At 39.8% G+C, this 13,351-nt stretch overlaps 1 protein-coding gene across 1 annotated transcript; it reads right to left on the bottom strand.

The window, feature by feature from the left end:
• Positions 1-9,967: 9,967 nt before the first annotated feature.
• Positions 9,968-12,988, bottom strand: LOC129458656 (vomeronasal type-1 receptor 5-like). The gene has a single exon (XM_055234712.2). The coding sequence runs from the start codon at positions 12,262-12,264 to the stop codon at positions 11,218-11,220; it is 1,047 nt and encodes a 348-aa protein (XP_055090687.1). The 5' UTR covers positions 12,265-12,988; the 3' UTR covers positions 9,968-11,217.
• Positions 12,989-13,351: the final 363 nt, after the last annotated feature.

Genomic DNA, 13,351 nt, shown 5'->3' with positions numbered 1-13,351 from the left:
TTATCATAGGAATGGAGCTGGCAGCTTAATAAGTAAAGGAAGAGAGACCTGAGCTACCACACTCAACCCCCTTGCTATGTGATGCCCTGCCCTACCTTGGAACTCTGCAGAGTCTCCACTAGAAAGAAGGTCCTTACAAGATGCAGCCCTCCACTCCTCTCAGTTCAGTCTACTCCAGCTCACTCAACTCCTCTCCATTCCATTTCACTTGCTCCGTTCTACTCCATTTGTTTCCATCCCACTGCGCTCCGTTCTGTTCTATTCTGGTCTATTCTAGTCTGTTCTATTCCATTACACACCACTGTACTTCATTTTGTCTTATTGTATCCTAGCCCATTCTACTCCACTCTATTTCATTTTGCTTATTCTATTCCATTTCATTCTATACTATTTCATTTCATTTTATTCCACTCCACTCCATTCTATTCTATTCCCTTCCCTTCCATTATACTTCACTCCCTTCATTTCACTCCATCCCATTTTATTCTATTCTTTCTATTCTCTTCCATTCTTTTTCGTTTTACTCCACTCTATTCCACACCACTCCATTCCATTCTATTATATTCCATTCAATTATATTCTGTTTCACTACAATCCATCCCATTTTTTCCAATTTATTCTATTTTATTCAGTTTCATTCTTTTTATTTGTTTTTTGTTTTTTTTTTTGAGACGCAGTCTCATTCTTTGCCAGGCTGGAGTGCAGTGGCGCGATCTCGGCTCACTGAAACCTCTGCCTCCCGGGTTCAAGCGATTCTCCTGCCTCAGCCTCCCGAGTAGCTAGGATTACAGGCACCTGCCACCACGCCTGGCTAATTTTTGTATTTTTAGTAGAGACAGGGTTTCACCATGTTGATCAGGCTGGTCTCGAACTGCTGACCTCGTGACCCTCCCACCTCGGCCTCCCAAAGTGCTGGGATTACAGGCATGAGCCACTGTGCCTGGCCAATTTCATTCTTTTCAATTCCCTTCCACTGCATTCTGTTATATTCTATGCCATTCTACTCCACTCTATTCTACTCCACTCCTTCGCATTCTAGTTTATTATGTTCAATTATATTCTGTTTTATACCACTCCATTTTATTTCAATTTATTCTAGTCTAGTCTATTTCATTTTACTCCATTCCATTCTATTCTATTCTACTCTATTATATTCCATTCCACTTCACTCCATTCTTACTCCATTCCATTCTATTTCATTATGCTCCATTGTATTCCACTCTACTCAACATCATTCTGTTCAATTCAGTTGTCTTTCACTATAGTTCACTTGCCTTCATTCCATTCCATTCTATCTATTCCATTCCACTCCATTCCATCCTATTCAATTCTATTTCATTCTATCTTACTCTATTCCATTACACTCTAATTGATTCTAATGTATTCCATTCCACTTCATTCTAATCTATTCTATTTCTTTCCACTGTATTCCATTCCATTCATTTCCACTCCACTCCCTCAACTTCACTGCACTCCATTCCTTCCCACTCTATTCTACTCCACTCCACCACACTCCACTTCACTCCATTCCATCATATTTCATTCTAGTCAACTCTATTCTGCTTTATTTCACTCCTGTCCTACTCCATTCCATCCCACTCCATTCTGTTCCATTTCACTCCACTCCTATTTCATTCAACTCTGTTCTATTCCACTTCACACCATTCTGTTCAATTCAATTTAACCCAATTCTTTTTTTTTTATTATTATACTTTAGGTTTTAGGGTACATGTGCACAATGTGCAGGTTTGTTACATATGTATCCATGTGCCATGTTGATTTCCTGCACCCATTAACTCGTCATTTAGCATTAGGTATATCTCCTAATGCTATCCCTCCCCCCTCCCCCCACCCCACAACAGTCCCCGGAGTGTGATGTTCCCCTTCCTGCGTCCATGAGTTCTCATTGTTCAATTCCCACCTATGAGTGAGAACATGCGGTGTTTGGTTTTTTATCCTTGCGATAGTTTACTGAGAATGATGTTTTCCAGTTTCATCCATGTCCCTACAAAGGACATGAACTCATCATTTTTTATGGCTGCATAGTATTCCATGGTGTATATGTGCCACATTTTCTTAATCCAGTCTATCGTTGTTGGACATTTGAGTTGGTTCCAACTCTTTGCTATTGTGAATAGTGCCGCAATAAACATACGTGTGCATGTGTCTTTATAGCAGCATGATTTATAGTCCTTTGGGTATATACCCAGTAATGGGATGGCTGGGTCAAATGGTATTTCTAGTACTAGATCCCTGAGGAATCGCCACACTGACTTCCACAATGGTTGAACTAGTTTACAGTCCCACCAACAATGTAAAAGTGTTCCTATTTCTCCACATCCTCTCCAGCATCTGTTGTTTCCTGATTTTTTAATGATGCCCATTCTAACTGGTGTGAGATGGTATCTCACTGTGGTTTTGATTTGTAATTCTCTGATGGCCAGTGATGGTGAGAATTTCTTCATGTGTTTTTTGGCTGCATAAATGTCTTCTTTTGAGAAGTGTCTGTTCATGTCCTCTGCCCACTTTTTGATGGGGTTGTTTGTTTTTTTCTTGTAAATTTGTTTGAGTTCATTGTAGATTCTGGATATTAGCCCTTTGTCAGATGAGTAGGTTGCAAAAATTTTCTCCCATTCTGTAGGTTGCCTGTTCACTCTGATGGTAGTTTCTTTTGCTGTGCAGAAGCTCTTTAGTTTAATTAGATCCCATTTGTCAATTTTGGCTTTTGTTGCCATTGCTTTTGGTGTTTTAGACATGAAGTCCTTGCCCACGCCTATGTCCTGAATGGTATTACCTAGGTTTTCTTGTAGGATTTTAATGGTTTTAGGTCTAACATTTAAGTCTTTAATCCATCTTGAATTAATTTTTGTATAAGGTGTAAGGAAGGGATCCAGTTTCAGCTTTCTACATATGGCTAGCCAGTTTTCCCAGCACCATTTATTAAATAGGGAATCCTTTCCCCATTTCTTGTTTTTGTCAGGTTTGTCAAAGATCAGATAGTTGTAGATATGTGGCATTATTTCTGAGGGCTCTGTTCTGTTCCATTGATCTAGGTCTCTGTTGTGGTACCAGTACCATGCTGTTTTGGTTACTGTAGCCTTGTAGTATAGTTTGAAGTCAGGTAGCGTGATGCCTCCAGCTTTGTTCTTTTGGCTTAGGATAGACTTGGTGATGTGGGCTCTTTTTTGATTCCATATGAACTTTAAAGTAGTTTTATCCAATTCTGTGAAGAAAGTCATTGGTATCTTGATGGGGATGGCATTGAATCTATAAATTACCTTGGGCAGTATGGCCATTTTCACGATATTGATTCTTCCAACCCATGAGCATGGAATGTTCTTCCATTTGTTTGTATCCTGTTTTATTTCATTGAGCAGTGGTTTGTAGTTCTCCTTGAAGAGGTCCTTCACATCCCTTGTAAGTTGGATTCCTAGGTATTTTATTCTCTTTGAAGCAATTGTGAATGGGAGTTCACTCATGATTTGGCTCTCTGTTTGTCTGTGATTGGTGTACAAGAATGCTTGTGATTTTTGTACATTGATTTTGTATCCTGAGACTTTGCTGAAGTTTCTAATCAGCTTAAGGAGATTTTGGGCTGAGACAATGGGGTTTTCTAGATATACAATCATGTCATCTGCAAACAGGGACAATTTGACTTCCTCTTTTCCTAATTGAATACCCTTTATTTCCTTCTCCTGCCTGATTGCCCTGGCCAGAACTTCCAGCACTGTGTTGAATAGGAGTGGTGAGAGAGGGCATCCCTGTCTTGTGCCAGTTTTCAAAGGGAATGCTTCCAGTTTTTGCCCATTCAGTATGATATTGGCTGTGGGCTTGTCATAGATAGCTGTTATTATTTTGAGATACGTCTCATCAGTACCTAATTTATTGAGAGTTTTTAGCATGAAGGGTTGTTGAATTTTGTCAAAGGCCTTTTCTGCATCTATTGAGATAATCATGTGGTTTTTGTCTTTGGTTCTGTTTATATACTGGATTACATTTATTGATTTGCATATGTTGAACCAGCCTTGCATCCCAGGGATGAAGCCCACTTGATCATGATGTATAAGCTTTTTGATGTGCTGCTGGATTCAGTTTGCCAGTATTTTATTGAGGATTTTTGCATCCATGTTCATCAAGGATATTGGTCTGAAATTCTCTTTTTTGGTTAAGTCTCTGCCAGGCTTTGGTATCAGGACGATGCTGGCCTCATAAAATGTGTTAGGGAGGATTCCCTCTTTTTCTATCGATTGGAATAGTTTCAGAAGGAATGGTACCAGTTCCTCCTTGTACCTCTGGTAGAATTCGGCTGTGAATCCATCAGGTCCTGGACTCTTTTTGGTTGGTAAGCTATTGATTATTGCCACAATTTTAGAACCTGTTATTGGTCTATTCAGAGATTCAACTTCTTCCTGGTTTAGTCTTGGGAGGGTGTATTTGTCGAGGAATTTATCCATTTCTTCTAGGTTTTCTAGTTTATTTGCATAGAGGTGTTTGTAGTATTCTCTGATGGTAGATTGTACTTCTGTGGGATCGGTGGTGATATCCCCTTTTTCATTTTTATTGCGTCTATTTGATTCTTCTTTCTTTTCCTCTTTATTAGTCTTGCTAGCGGTCTATCAATTTTGTTGATCTTTTCAAAAAACCAGCTCCTGGATTCATTAATTTTTTGAAGGGTTTTTTGTGTCTCTATTTCCTTCAGTTCTGCTCTGATTTTAGTTATTTCTAGCCTTCTGCTAGCTTTTGAATGTGTTTGCTCTTGCTTTTCTAGTTCTTTTAATTGTGATGTTAGGGTGTCAGTTTTGGATCTTTCCTGCTTTCTCTTGTGGGCATTTAGTGCTATAAATTTCCCTCTACACACTGCTTTGAATGTGTCCCAGAGATTCTGGTATGTTGTGTCTTTGTTCTCGTTGGTTTCAAAGAACATCTTTATTTCTGCCTTCATTTCATTATGTACCCAATAGTCATTCAGGAGCAGGTTGTTCAGTTTCCACGTAGTTGAGCAGTTTTGAGTGAGTTTCTTAATCCTGAGTTTTAGTTTGATTGCACTGTGGTCTGAGAGACAGTTTGTTATAATTTCTGTTCTTTTACATTTGCTGAGGAGAGCTTTACTTCCAACTATGTGGTCAATTTTGGAGTAGGTGTGGTGTGGTGCTGAAAAAAATGTATATTCTGTTGATTTGGGGTGGAGAGTTCTGTAGATGTCTATTAGGTCCACTTTGTGCAGAGCTGAGTTCAATTCCTGGATATCCTTGTTAACTTTCTGTCTCATTGATCTGTCTAATGTTGACAGTGGGGTGTTAAAATCTCCCATTATTATTGTGTGGGAGTTTAAGTCTCTTTGTAGGTCACTCAGGACTTGCTTTATGAATCTGGGTGCTCCTGTGTTGGGTGCATATATATTTAGGATAGTTAGCTCTTCTTGTTGAGTTGATCCCTTTACCATTATGTAATGGCCTTCTTTGTCTCTTTTGATCTTTGTTGGTTTAAAGTCTATTTTATCAGAGACTAGGATTGCAACCCCTGCCTTTTTTTGTTTTCCATTTGCTTGATAGATCTTCCTCCATCCCTTTATTTTGAGTCTATGTGTGTCTCTGCACGTGAGATGGGTTTCCTGAATACAGCACACTGATGGGTCTTGACTCCTTATCCAGTTTTCCAGTCTGTGTCTTTTAATTGGAGCATTTAGCCCATTTACATTTAAAGTTAATACAGTTATGTGTGAATTTGATCCTGTCATTATGATGTTAGTTGGTTATTTTGCTCGTTAGTTGATGCAGTTTCTTCCTAGCCTTGATGGTCTTTACAATTTGGCATGTTTTTGCAGGGGCTGGTAGCGGTTGTTCCTTTCCATGTTTAGTGCTTCCTTCAGGAGCTCTTTTAGGGCAGGCCTGGTGGTGACAAAATCTCTCAGCATTTGCTTGTCTGTAAAGTATTTTATTTCTCCTTCACTTATGAAGCTTAGTTTGGCTGGATATGAAATTCTGGGTTGAAAATTCTTTTCTTTAAGAATGTTGAATATCGGCCCCCACTCTCTTCTGGCTTGTAGAGTTTCTGCTGAGAGATCAGCTGTTAGTCTGATGGGCTTCCCTTTGTGGGTAACCTGACCTTTCTCTCTGGCTGCCCTTAACGTTTTTTCCTTCATTTCAACTTGGTGAATCTGACAATTATGTGTCTTGGAGTTGCTCTTCTCGAGGAGTATCTTTGTGGCATTCTCTGTATTTCCTGAATCTGAATGTTGGCCTGTCTTGCTAGATTGGGGAAGTTCTCCTGGATAATATCTTGCAGAGTGTTTTCCAACTTGGTTCCATTCTCCCCGTCATTTTCAGGCACACCAATCAGACGTAGGTTTGGTCTTTTCACATAGTCCCAAATTTCTTGGAGGCTTTGTTCGTTCCTTTTTATTCTTTTTTCTCTAAACTTCCCTTCTCGCTTCATTTCATTCATTTCATCTTCCATCGCTCATACCCTTTCTTCCAGTTGATCGCATCGGCTACTGAGGCTTCTGCAATCTTCACGTAGTTCTCGAAACTTGGCTTTCAGCTCCATCAGCTCCTTTAAGCCCTTCTCTCCATCGGTTATTCTAGTTATCCATTCATCTAATTTTTTTTCAAAGTTTTTAACTTCTTTGCTATTGTTTTGAATTTCCTCCCGTAGCTCGGAGTAGTTTGATCGTCTGAAGCCTTCTTCTCTCAACTCGTCAAAGTCATTCTCCATCCAGCTTTGTTCCATTGCTGGTGAGGAACTGCATTCCTTTGGAGGAGGAGAGGTGCTCTGCTTTTTAGAGTTTCCAGTTTTTCTGCTGTTTTTTCCCCATCTTTGTGGTTTTATCTACTTTTGGTCTTTGATGATGGTGATGTACAGATGGGTTTTTGGTGTGGGTGTCCTTTCTGTTTGTTAGTTTTCCTTCTACCAGACCGGACCCTCAGCTGCAGGTCTGTTGGAGTTTACTAGAGGTCCACTCCAGACCCTGTTTGGCTGGGTGTCAGCAGCGGTGGCTGCAGAACAGTGGATTTTCATGAGACCACAAATTCAGCTGTCTGATAGTTCCTCTGGAAGTTTTGTCTCAGAGGAGTACCCGGCCGAGTGAGGTGTCAGTCTGTCCCTACTGGAGGGTGCCTCCCAGTTAGGCTGCTCGGGGGTCAGGGACCCACTTTAGGAGGCAGTCTGTCCGTTCTCAGATCTCCAGCTGCATGCTGGGAGAACCACTACTCTCTTCAAAGCTGTCAGTCAGACAGGGACATTTAAGTCTGCAGAGGTTCCTGCTGAATTTTTGGTTGTCTGTGCCCTGCCCCCAGAGGTGGAGCCTACAGAGGCAGGCAGGCCTCCTTGATCTGTGGTGGGCTCCACCCAGTTCGAGCTTCCTGGCTGCTTTGTTTACCTAAGCAAGCGTGGGCAATGGCAGGCGCCCCTCCCCCAGCCTCGCTGCCGCCTTGCAGTTTGATCTCAGACTGCTGTGCTAGCAATCAGCGAGACTCTGTGGGCATAGGACCCTCCAAGCCAGGTGCGGGACACAATCTCCTGGTGTGCCATTTTCCAGGCCCATTGGAAAAGTGCAGTATTAGGGTGGGACTGACCCGATTTTCCAGGTGCCATCTGTTACCGCTTTCTTTGACTACGAAAGGGAACTCCCTGACCCCTTGCACTTCCCGAGTAAGGCAATGCCTCGCCCTGCTTCAGCTCGCGCACAGGGCACTGCACCGGCTGTCCTGTACCCACTGTTTGGCACTCCCTAGTGAGATGAACCCGGTACCTTAAATGGAGATGCAGAAATCACCCGTCTTCTGTGTCGCTCAGGCTGAGAGCTGTAGACCCAGAGCTGTTCCTATTTGGCCATCTTGGCTACACCCCCTACCATATTTTCTTGATCCAATCCACCATTGATGGGCACTTAGGTTCATTCCATGTCTTTGCTATTGTGCATAGTGTGATAATGAACATACAAGTGCATGTGTCTTTTCTATAGAATGGTATATTTTCCTTTGATTGTATACCTAGTAGTGGGATTGCTGGGTTGAATAGTAGTTCTGTTTTAAGTTCTTCGAGAAATTTCCAGACTGCTTTCCACAGTGGCTGAATGAACTTACATTTCTACAAATGGTGTGCAGGTACCCCCTTTTCTCTGCAAACTCTCCAGCATCTGTTATTTTTTGACTTTTTAATAATAGCCATTCTGACTAGTGTCAGATAGTTTGTGGTTTTAATTTGCATTTTGCTGATAAGTAGTGATGATGAGCATTTTTATGTTTTTGGCTTATTGAATGTCTTATTTTCAGAAACATTTGTTTTATGTCCTTTGCCCATTTTTAGTAGAGCTATTTGTTTTTGGTTTATTGATTTGTTCCTTATAGATTCTGGATATTATGGACTAATCCTTATGGATTCTGGAACTGTGCCAGATGTACAGTTTATAATTATTTCCTCTGATTCTGCAGGTCATCTGTTTATTCTGTTGATAATTTCTTTTGCTTTGCAGAAACTCTTTAGTTTGTAAATGTTGTATAAATTAATATATATTTAAATGTCTAGCTGAGCCTACAAGATAATAGAGGGAATCCCCATGGAAATAAAATAAAGATAATTCTCAAGCTTGGCTGAAATCAAACTGGGATGCCTGGTCTCCTCTGAAGGGATTGGCTGGTACTACCAATGTGAAATGTTGATTTATGTCAATTGTGTAGGTAAAGGGAAAATAACATCAATCTATTTAACCCATTGAATGAAACTGGGACACGTACACGATGCTAAGACTTTCAAGGTTTTATACTTTGAGTCAAAAGAGAAGTTGGTAAGCCAGATTACACAATAGAACTATTTCTACCTTGATACTTAAACTCTGAGGGGAATAAAGGACCTATTGGTTTTGAGTTATATTTATCTGGCATAAATAGTCAAGGAAAATCTAAACCAAGACATTAATTTGAAAATGCCCCAGCTGTAGGGCATGGGGCTTTTGTAAGAAGCAAATACAAATTTATTTTCTTTCTTTCTTTCTTTCTTTCTTTCTTTCTTTCTTTCTTTCTTTCTTTCTCTTTCTTTCTTTTCTTTCTTTCTTTTCTTTTCTTTTTTCTTTTCTTTTCTTTTCTTTTTGAGATAGGGGTCTCTCTATGTTGCCCAGGCTAGTATTAAACTCCTGGGCTCAAGCAGTCTTCTCACCTTAGCCTCCCGAGTTTCTAGAATTACAAATGTGTGCCACTGTGTCAAGCTTCCAAATTTTCTTTCCAGTCATCTATCACTAAGACCCTCAGCCTTCTCAAGAAACAAAATGATGTCACTTATGACAATTAAATTACAAAGTAGGCAACAAACAAGCCAGAAGAATTAATAATTATCAAAACCAGAAATTATCAGAATTATACCTCGAGATATGAGATATGAATATCAGATTAAGAGAAAACAAAAATAAATTTAAATTTTTAAAGAGTAAATAAAGAGTAGGAGACTAGAAGCATGATGTGGCATATTTGAAAAATAACTAAATAGAACAACTGCAAATAAAGTTTTTTAAAAAATTGTGTACCCAGAATCAATGGAATGGTTAGATTGCAGTTGATATAGAGTTGAAAAAAACTTTTAGTAAAACCAAGCTATTTGGCTGAATAAGTTTCCTAGTATGTGAACTCAAAAACAAAGGAATGTAAACTATATGAAAGAGGTTATATGATATAAGGAATAAAACAAAACGGTCCAATTAATTAATGAATTAATGAAGATTGATGAAGAATATTAAATAAGTGTAATATAAAAAATAGAAATATCTGTATACAGATGCACCAGAGTGTCACAGGAATATCAACCATAAATCGATAAAAGTTAAAGTTAGCTAGAAGGAGAGGGAAATTTAAGTTACACACACACACACACACACACACACACACAAACAATATTGCAAATGTCTGTGTAATTTTCAAAATCAAAAATGGAAGTTGGGACTCAGGGAAATATTTGCTTGAAAGTGTGATGTGAGATTGTCAACATAAAACTGTATACTTTAACTCTTACAAAAAGGAGAATGAAAGACATTTCAGATCATATGGCAACAGTCCACCTAAACTGATCTTCAATAAAACAATTTTCAAATAATATAATTCAGGAAAAAAGAAAATGATGCCAGAAATCTGGCTTGAGATGTGAAAAAAAAGAATAGAACACAAGAAATAAAAGGCCTATGGAAGGCCGGGCATGGTGGCTCACGCCTATAAGCCCTGCACTTTGGGAGGCCAAGGCGGGTGGATCGTCTGAGATCAGGAGTTGGAGACCAGCCTGGCCAACATGATGAAACCTCGTCTCTACTAAAAATACAAAAAATTAGCTAGGCATGGTGGCAGGCGCCTGTAATTCCAGCTACTCCAGAGGCTGAGGCAGGAGAATCGCTTGAACCTGGACCTCCTTGGGAGGCTAAGGTGAAAAGATTGCTTGAGCCCAGGAGTTTAACACTAACCTGGGCAACATAGAGAGACCCCTATCTCAAAAAAAAAGAAAATTTGTATTTGCTTCTTCCAAAAGCCCCATGCCCTACAGCTGGGGCATTTTCAAATTAATGTCTTTGTTTAGGTTTTCCTTGACTATGCTGGGTAAATATAACTCAAAACCAACAGATCCTCCGCTTGAAGGCAGAGGTTGCAGTGAGCCGAAATCATGCCATTGCACTCCAGCCTGGGCAAGAAGAGCGAAACTCCATCTCAAAAAAAAAAAAAAAAAAAAGCCTATGGACATATATGATTGACGTATAAAATGTGATCAATTATTACAAGTACTTTTCTGCCATATTATAAAAGTTTCTAAATCAGATGCAACAGAGATTAGTAATACCCGTTAAAAATTTACACAGAGACAAAATATCATGTGACATTTAAAAATCCTAGGTGATGGCCAATTTCATTTTTAAGTCTTAATTTTCATCACTTCTTTTTAAACATTTATTCTTATTTTCTGACAACTTTCCATCTTAGTCCATTTACTGCTGCTTATAACACAATGCCTGAAACTGGGCAACTTCTAATGAAAAGGAATTTGCTTATTACAGTTATGGAAGGTCCAATATCTCACCAGATGATCAGAGCCTTCTTGCTGGTGGGAACTCTGTAGTGTCCTGAGGCAGCAGAGGGCATCATATGCCAAGGAGGCTGAATGGTCTCTCTTCCTCTTCTTCTAAAGCCACCAGACCCATTCTCATGATACTCCATTAATTCATGAGTTCATGAATGGATTAACCTCTCATCACTTCTTAGTACTGCCACATTGGCGATTAAATTTCAACTTGAGTTTTGGAGGAGACAAATATTTAAACCATAACATTTGCAGAGTCTTGAATATTTGCTTATCAGCATAAATTAGCATCAAAAGACTAATTGTGGCATAGCTATTGGCCACAATAACCTGGAACCACACTAGCAGAGAATCATTTATCCATGTCACACCCCTTGAAAATGAGAACATAAAGTCCACCCAATCTATGAAGACAAAACAACTCACAAGCAGTAAGATAGTCTGGGAGGCTCTTTTCACTGGTGAGACTTTGGGGGACAGGCTGGCTGTGTGAAGGCACTGAGATAGCCTCTTATGTCTGTATAAAATAATCACCATGTAGCCTCTTGAGAGGACCATGAACCCTATAAAGGTGACATCCCTCAAAGTCATTAGTGTGAAAAACAGTCTCCTGTGGGTGTAGCTCATGGGCAAAAAGGAACAGTGCTGCATGACAAACAGGACTGGCCCCGTTTCACTGGGGGTAGCCACAGTGTACAGCAGAAGATTACTACCAATGAGTATGTTGAGGACTCGTGAGAAGAGGAAGAATCCTAAGATGTGACTTGCAGAAGGATGTCTGAGCTTTGCCAAGGAGGAGATGCTGGGGCTGATGATGGTCTGGAGCACACTCAGGAGGCAGGTGGTGCAGATGGAGAGGCCCCTCATCACCTTGTTTAAAAAGACAATGACCTTACACCTAAGATCATCCTGAGTATTCTGTGAACCAAAAAAGTCTGAGGACACCAATATTGCCTGGGTGATGAGCAGCAGTATGTGGATGAGGGACAGGTGACTAATTATCATGTCAATGGACTTAGACCTGTGACTGAAAACAAAGGTGAAGATGTGGAAAAGAAGAAGGATGGTGTTTGCTGAAATTCCAAAGCTGGCTTGTGGATAAAAGATTTGTATGGTAATAAAACCAGGAAGTTTGATCATCTTAGAAGGAAAATTAAAGCAAAGGATATCTGTGGAGAAAAGCAAGAGATCTGATGAGAATAGCATAATTTCTGCCATGTTCTCAATAATAACCAATTTCAACAATCTCTATGATCTGGAATCATTAGTTTCTAAACTACAAATATAGATTAAATCTTTATTTTATTTTATTTTTGAGACGGAGTCTTTGTCACCCAGGCTGGAGTGCAGTGGTGCAAGCTCAGCTCACTGTAACCTCTGCCTCCAGGGTTCAAGTGATCCTCTGGCCTCAGCCTTCTGAGTAGCTGGGATTACAAGCATGTGCTGCCACACTCGGGTAATTTTGTATTTTTAGTAGAGATGGAGTTTCACCATGTTGGCCAGGCTGATCTTGAACGCCTGACCTCAGGTGATCCACCTGCCTCGGCCTCCCAAAGTGCTGGGATTACAGGTGTGAGCCACTGCACCTGGCCTATAGCTTAAATCTGAATCATTTATTTCTCACCATCCAAGATTCAACTCAATCATGTAATTCTTTATTCTTATTTTATTTATTTATTATTAGCTTTTTTTTTTAAGTAGAGATGAGGTCTCACTATGTTACCCAGGCTGGTCTCAAACTCCTGAGCTCAAGTGATCCTCCTGCCTCAGTCTCCCAAAGTGCTAGGATTACAGGGATGAGCACATCTAAGTAAAATTAAAATACTTAGCCATTTACCCCTCGTGTGTGTGTACACATGTGCTTGTGTGTGTGTATATTTTTTACATTATTTTATTTATATTTCTTAATTAACAAGTTGCATCAATAGAATATTAATGTTATAGTTACAAAGTCAGTATTATATATAATAAATATTTTGAGGAGTCAAAATCAGTATAAATGAATATTGCATTATTTTATTTCTACACAATGCATAACTTTGCATATACTTAATTTATAACTCTGTTATCATAGGCCATGTGACAAAATTTGTGTATGAAACATACAACTTCACTAAGATTAAAAAAGGTTATTAGGGGCTGAGTGCAGTGTCTCACACCTGTAATCCCAGCACTTTGGGAGGCTGAGGTGGGCAGATCATGAAGTCAGGAGATCGAGACCATCCTGGCTAACACGGTGAAATCCCATCTCTACTAAAAATACAAAAAATTAGCCGGGCATGGTGGCGGGCACCTGTAGTCCCAG

This window comes from Symphalangus syndactylus, chromosome 19, assembly GCF_028878055.3.
Source record: "Symphalangus syndactylus isolate Jambi chromosome 19, NHGRI_mSymSyn1-v2.1_pri, whole genome shotgun sequence".
NCBI classification, from domain to species: Eukaryota; Metazoa; Chordata; class Mammalia; order Primates; family Hylobatidae; genus Symphalangus; species Symphalangus syndactylus.
Note: the sequence above shows the minus strand (reverse complement) of the source record. Positions and strands in the feature narration are given on the sequence as shown.

Coding starts and splice junctions, on each gene's coding strand:
- LOC129458656 (XM_055234712.2), bottom strand. CDS start 12,264: ATGGCAGAAATTATGCTATTCTCATCAGATCTCTTGCTTTTCTCCACA.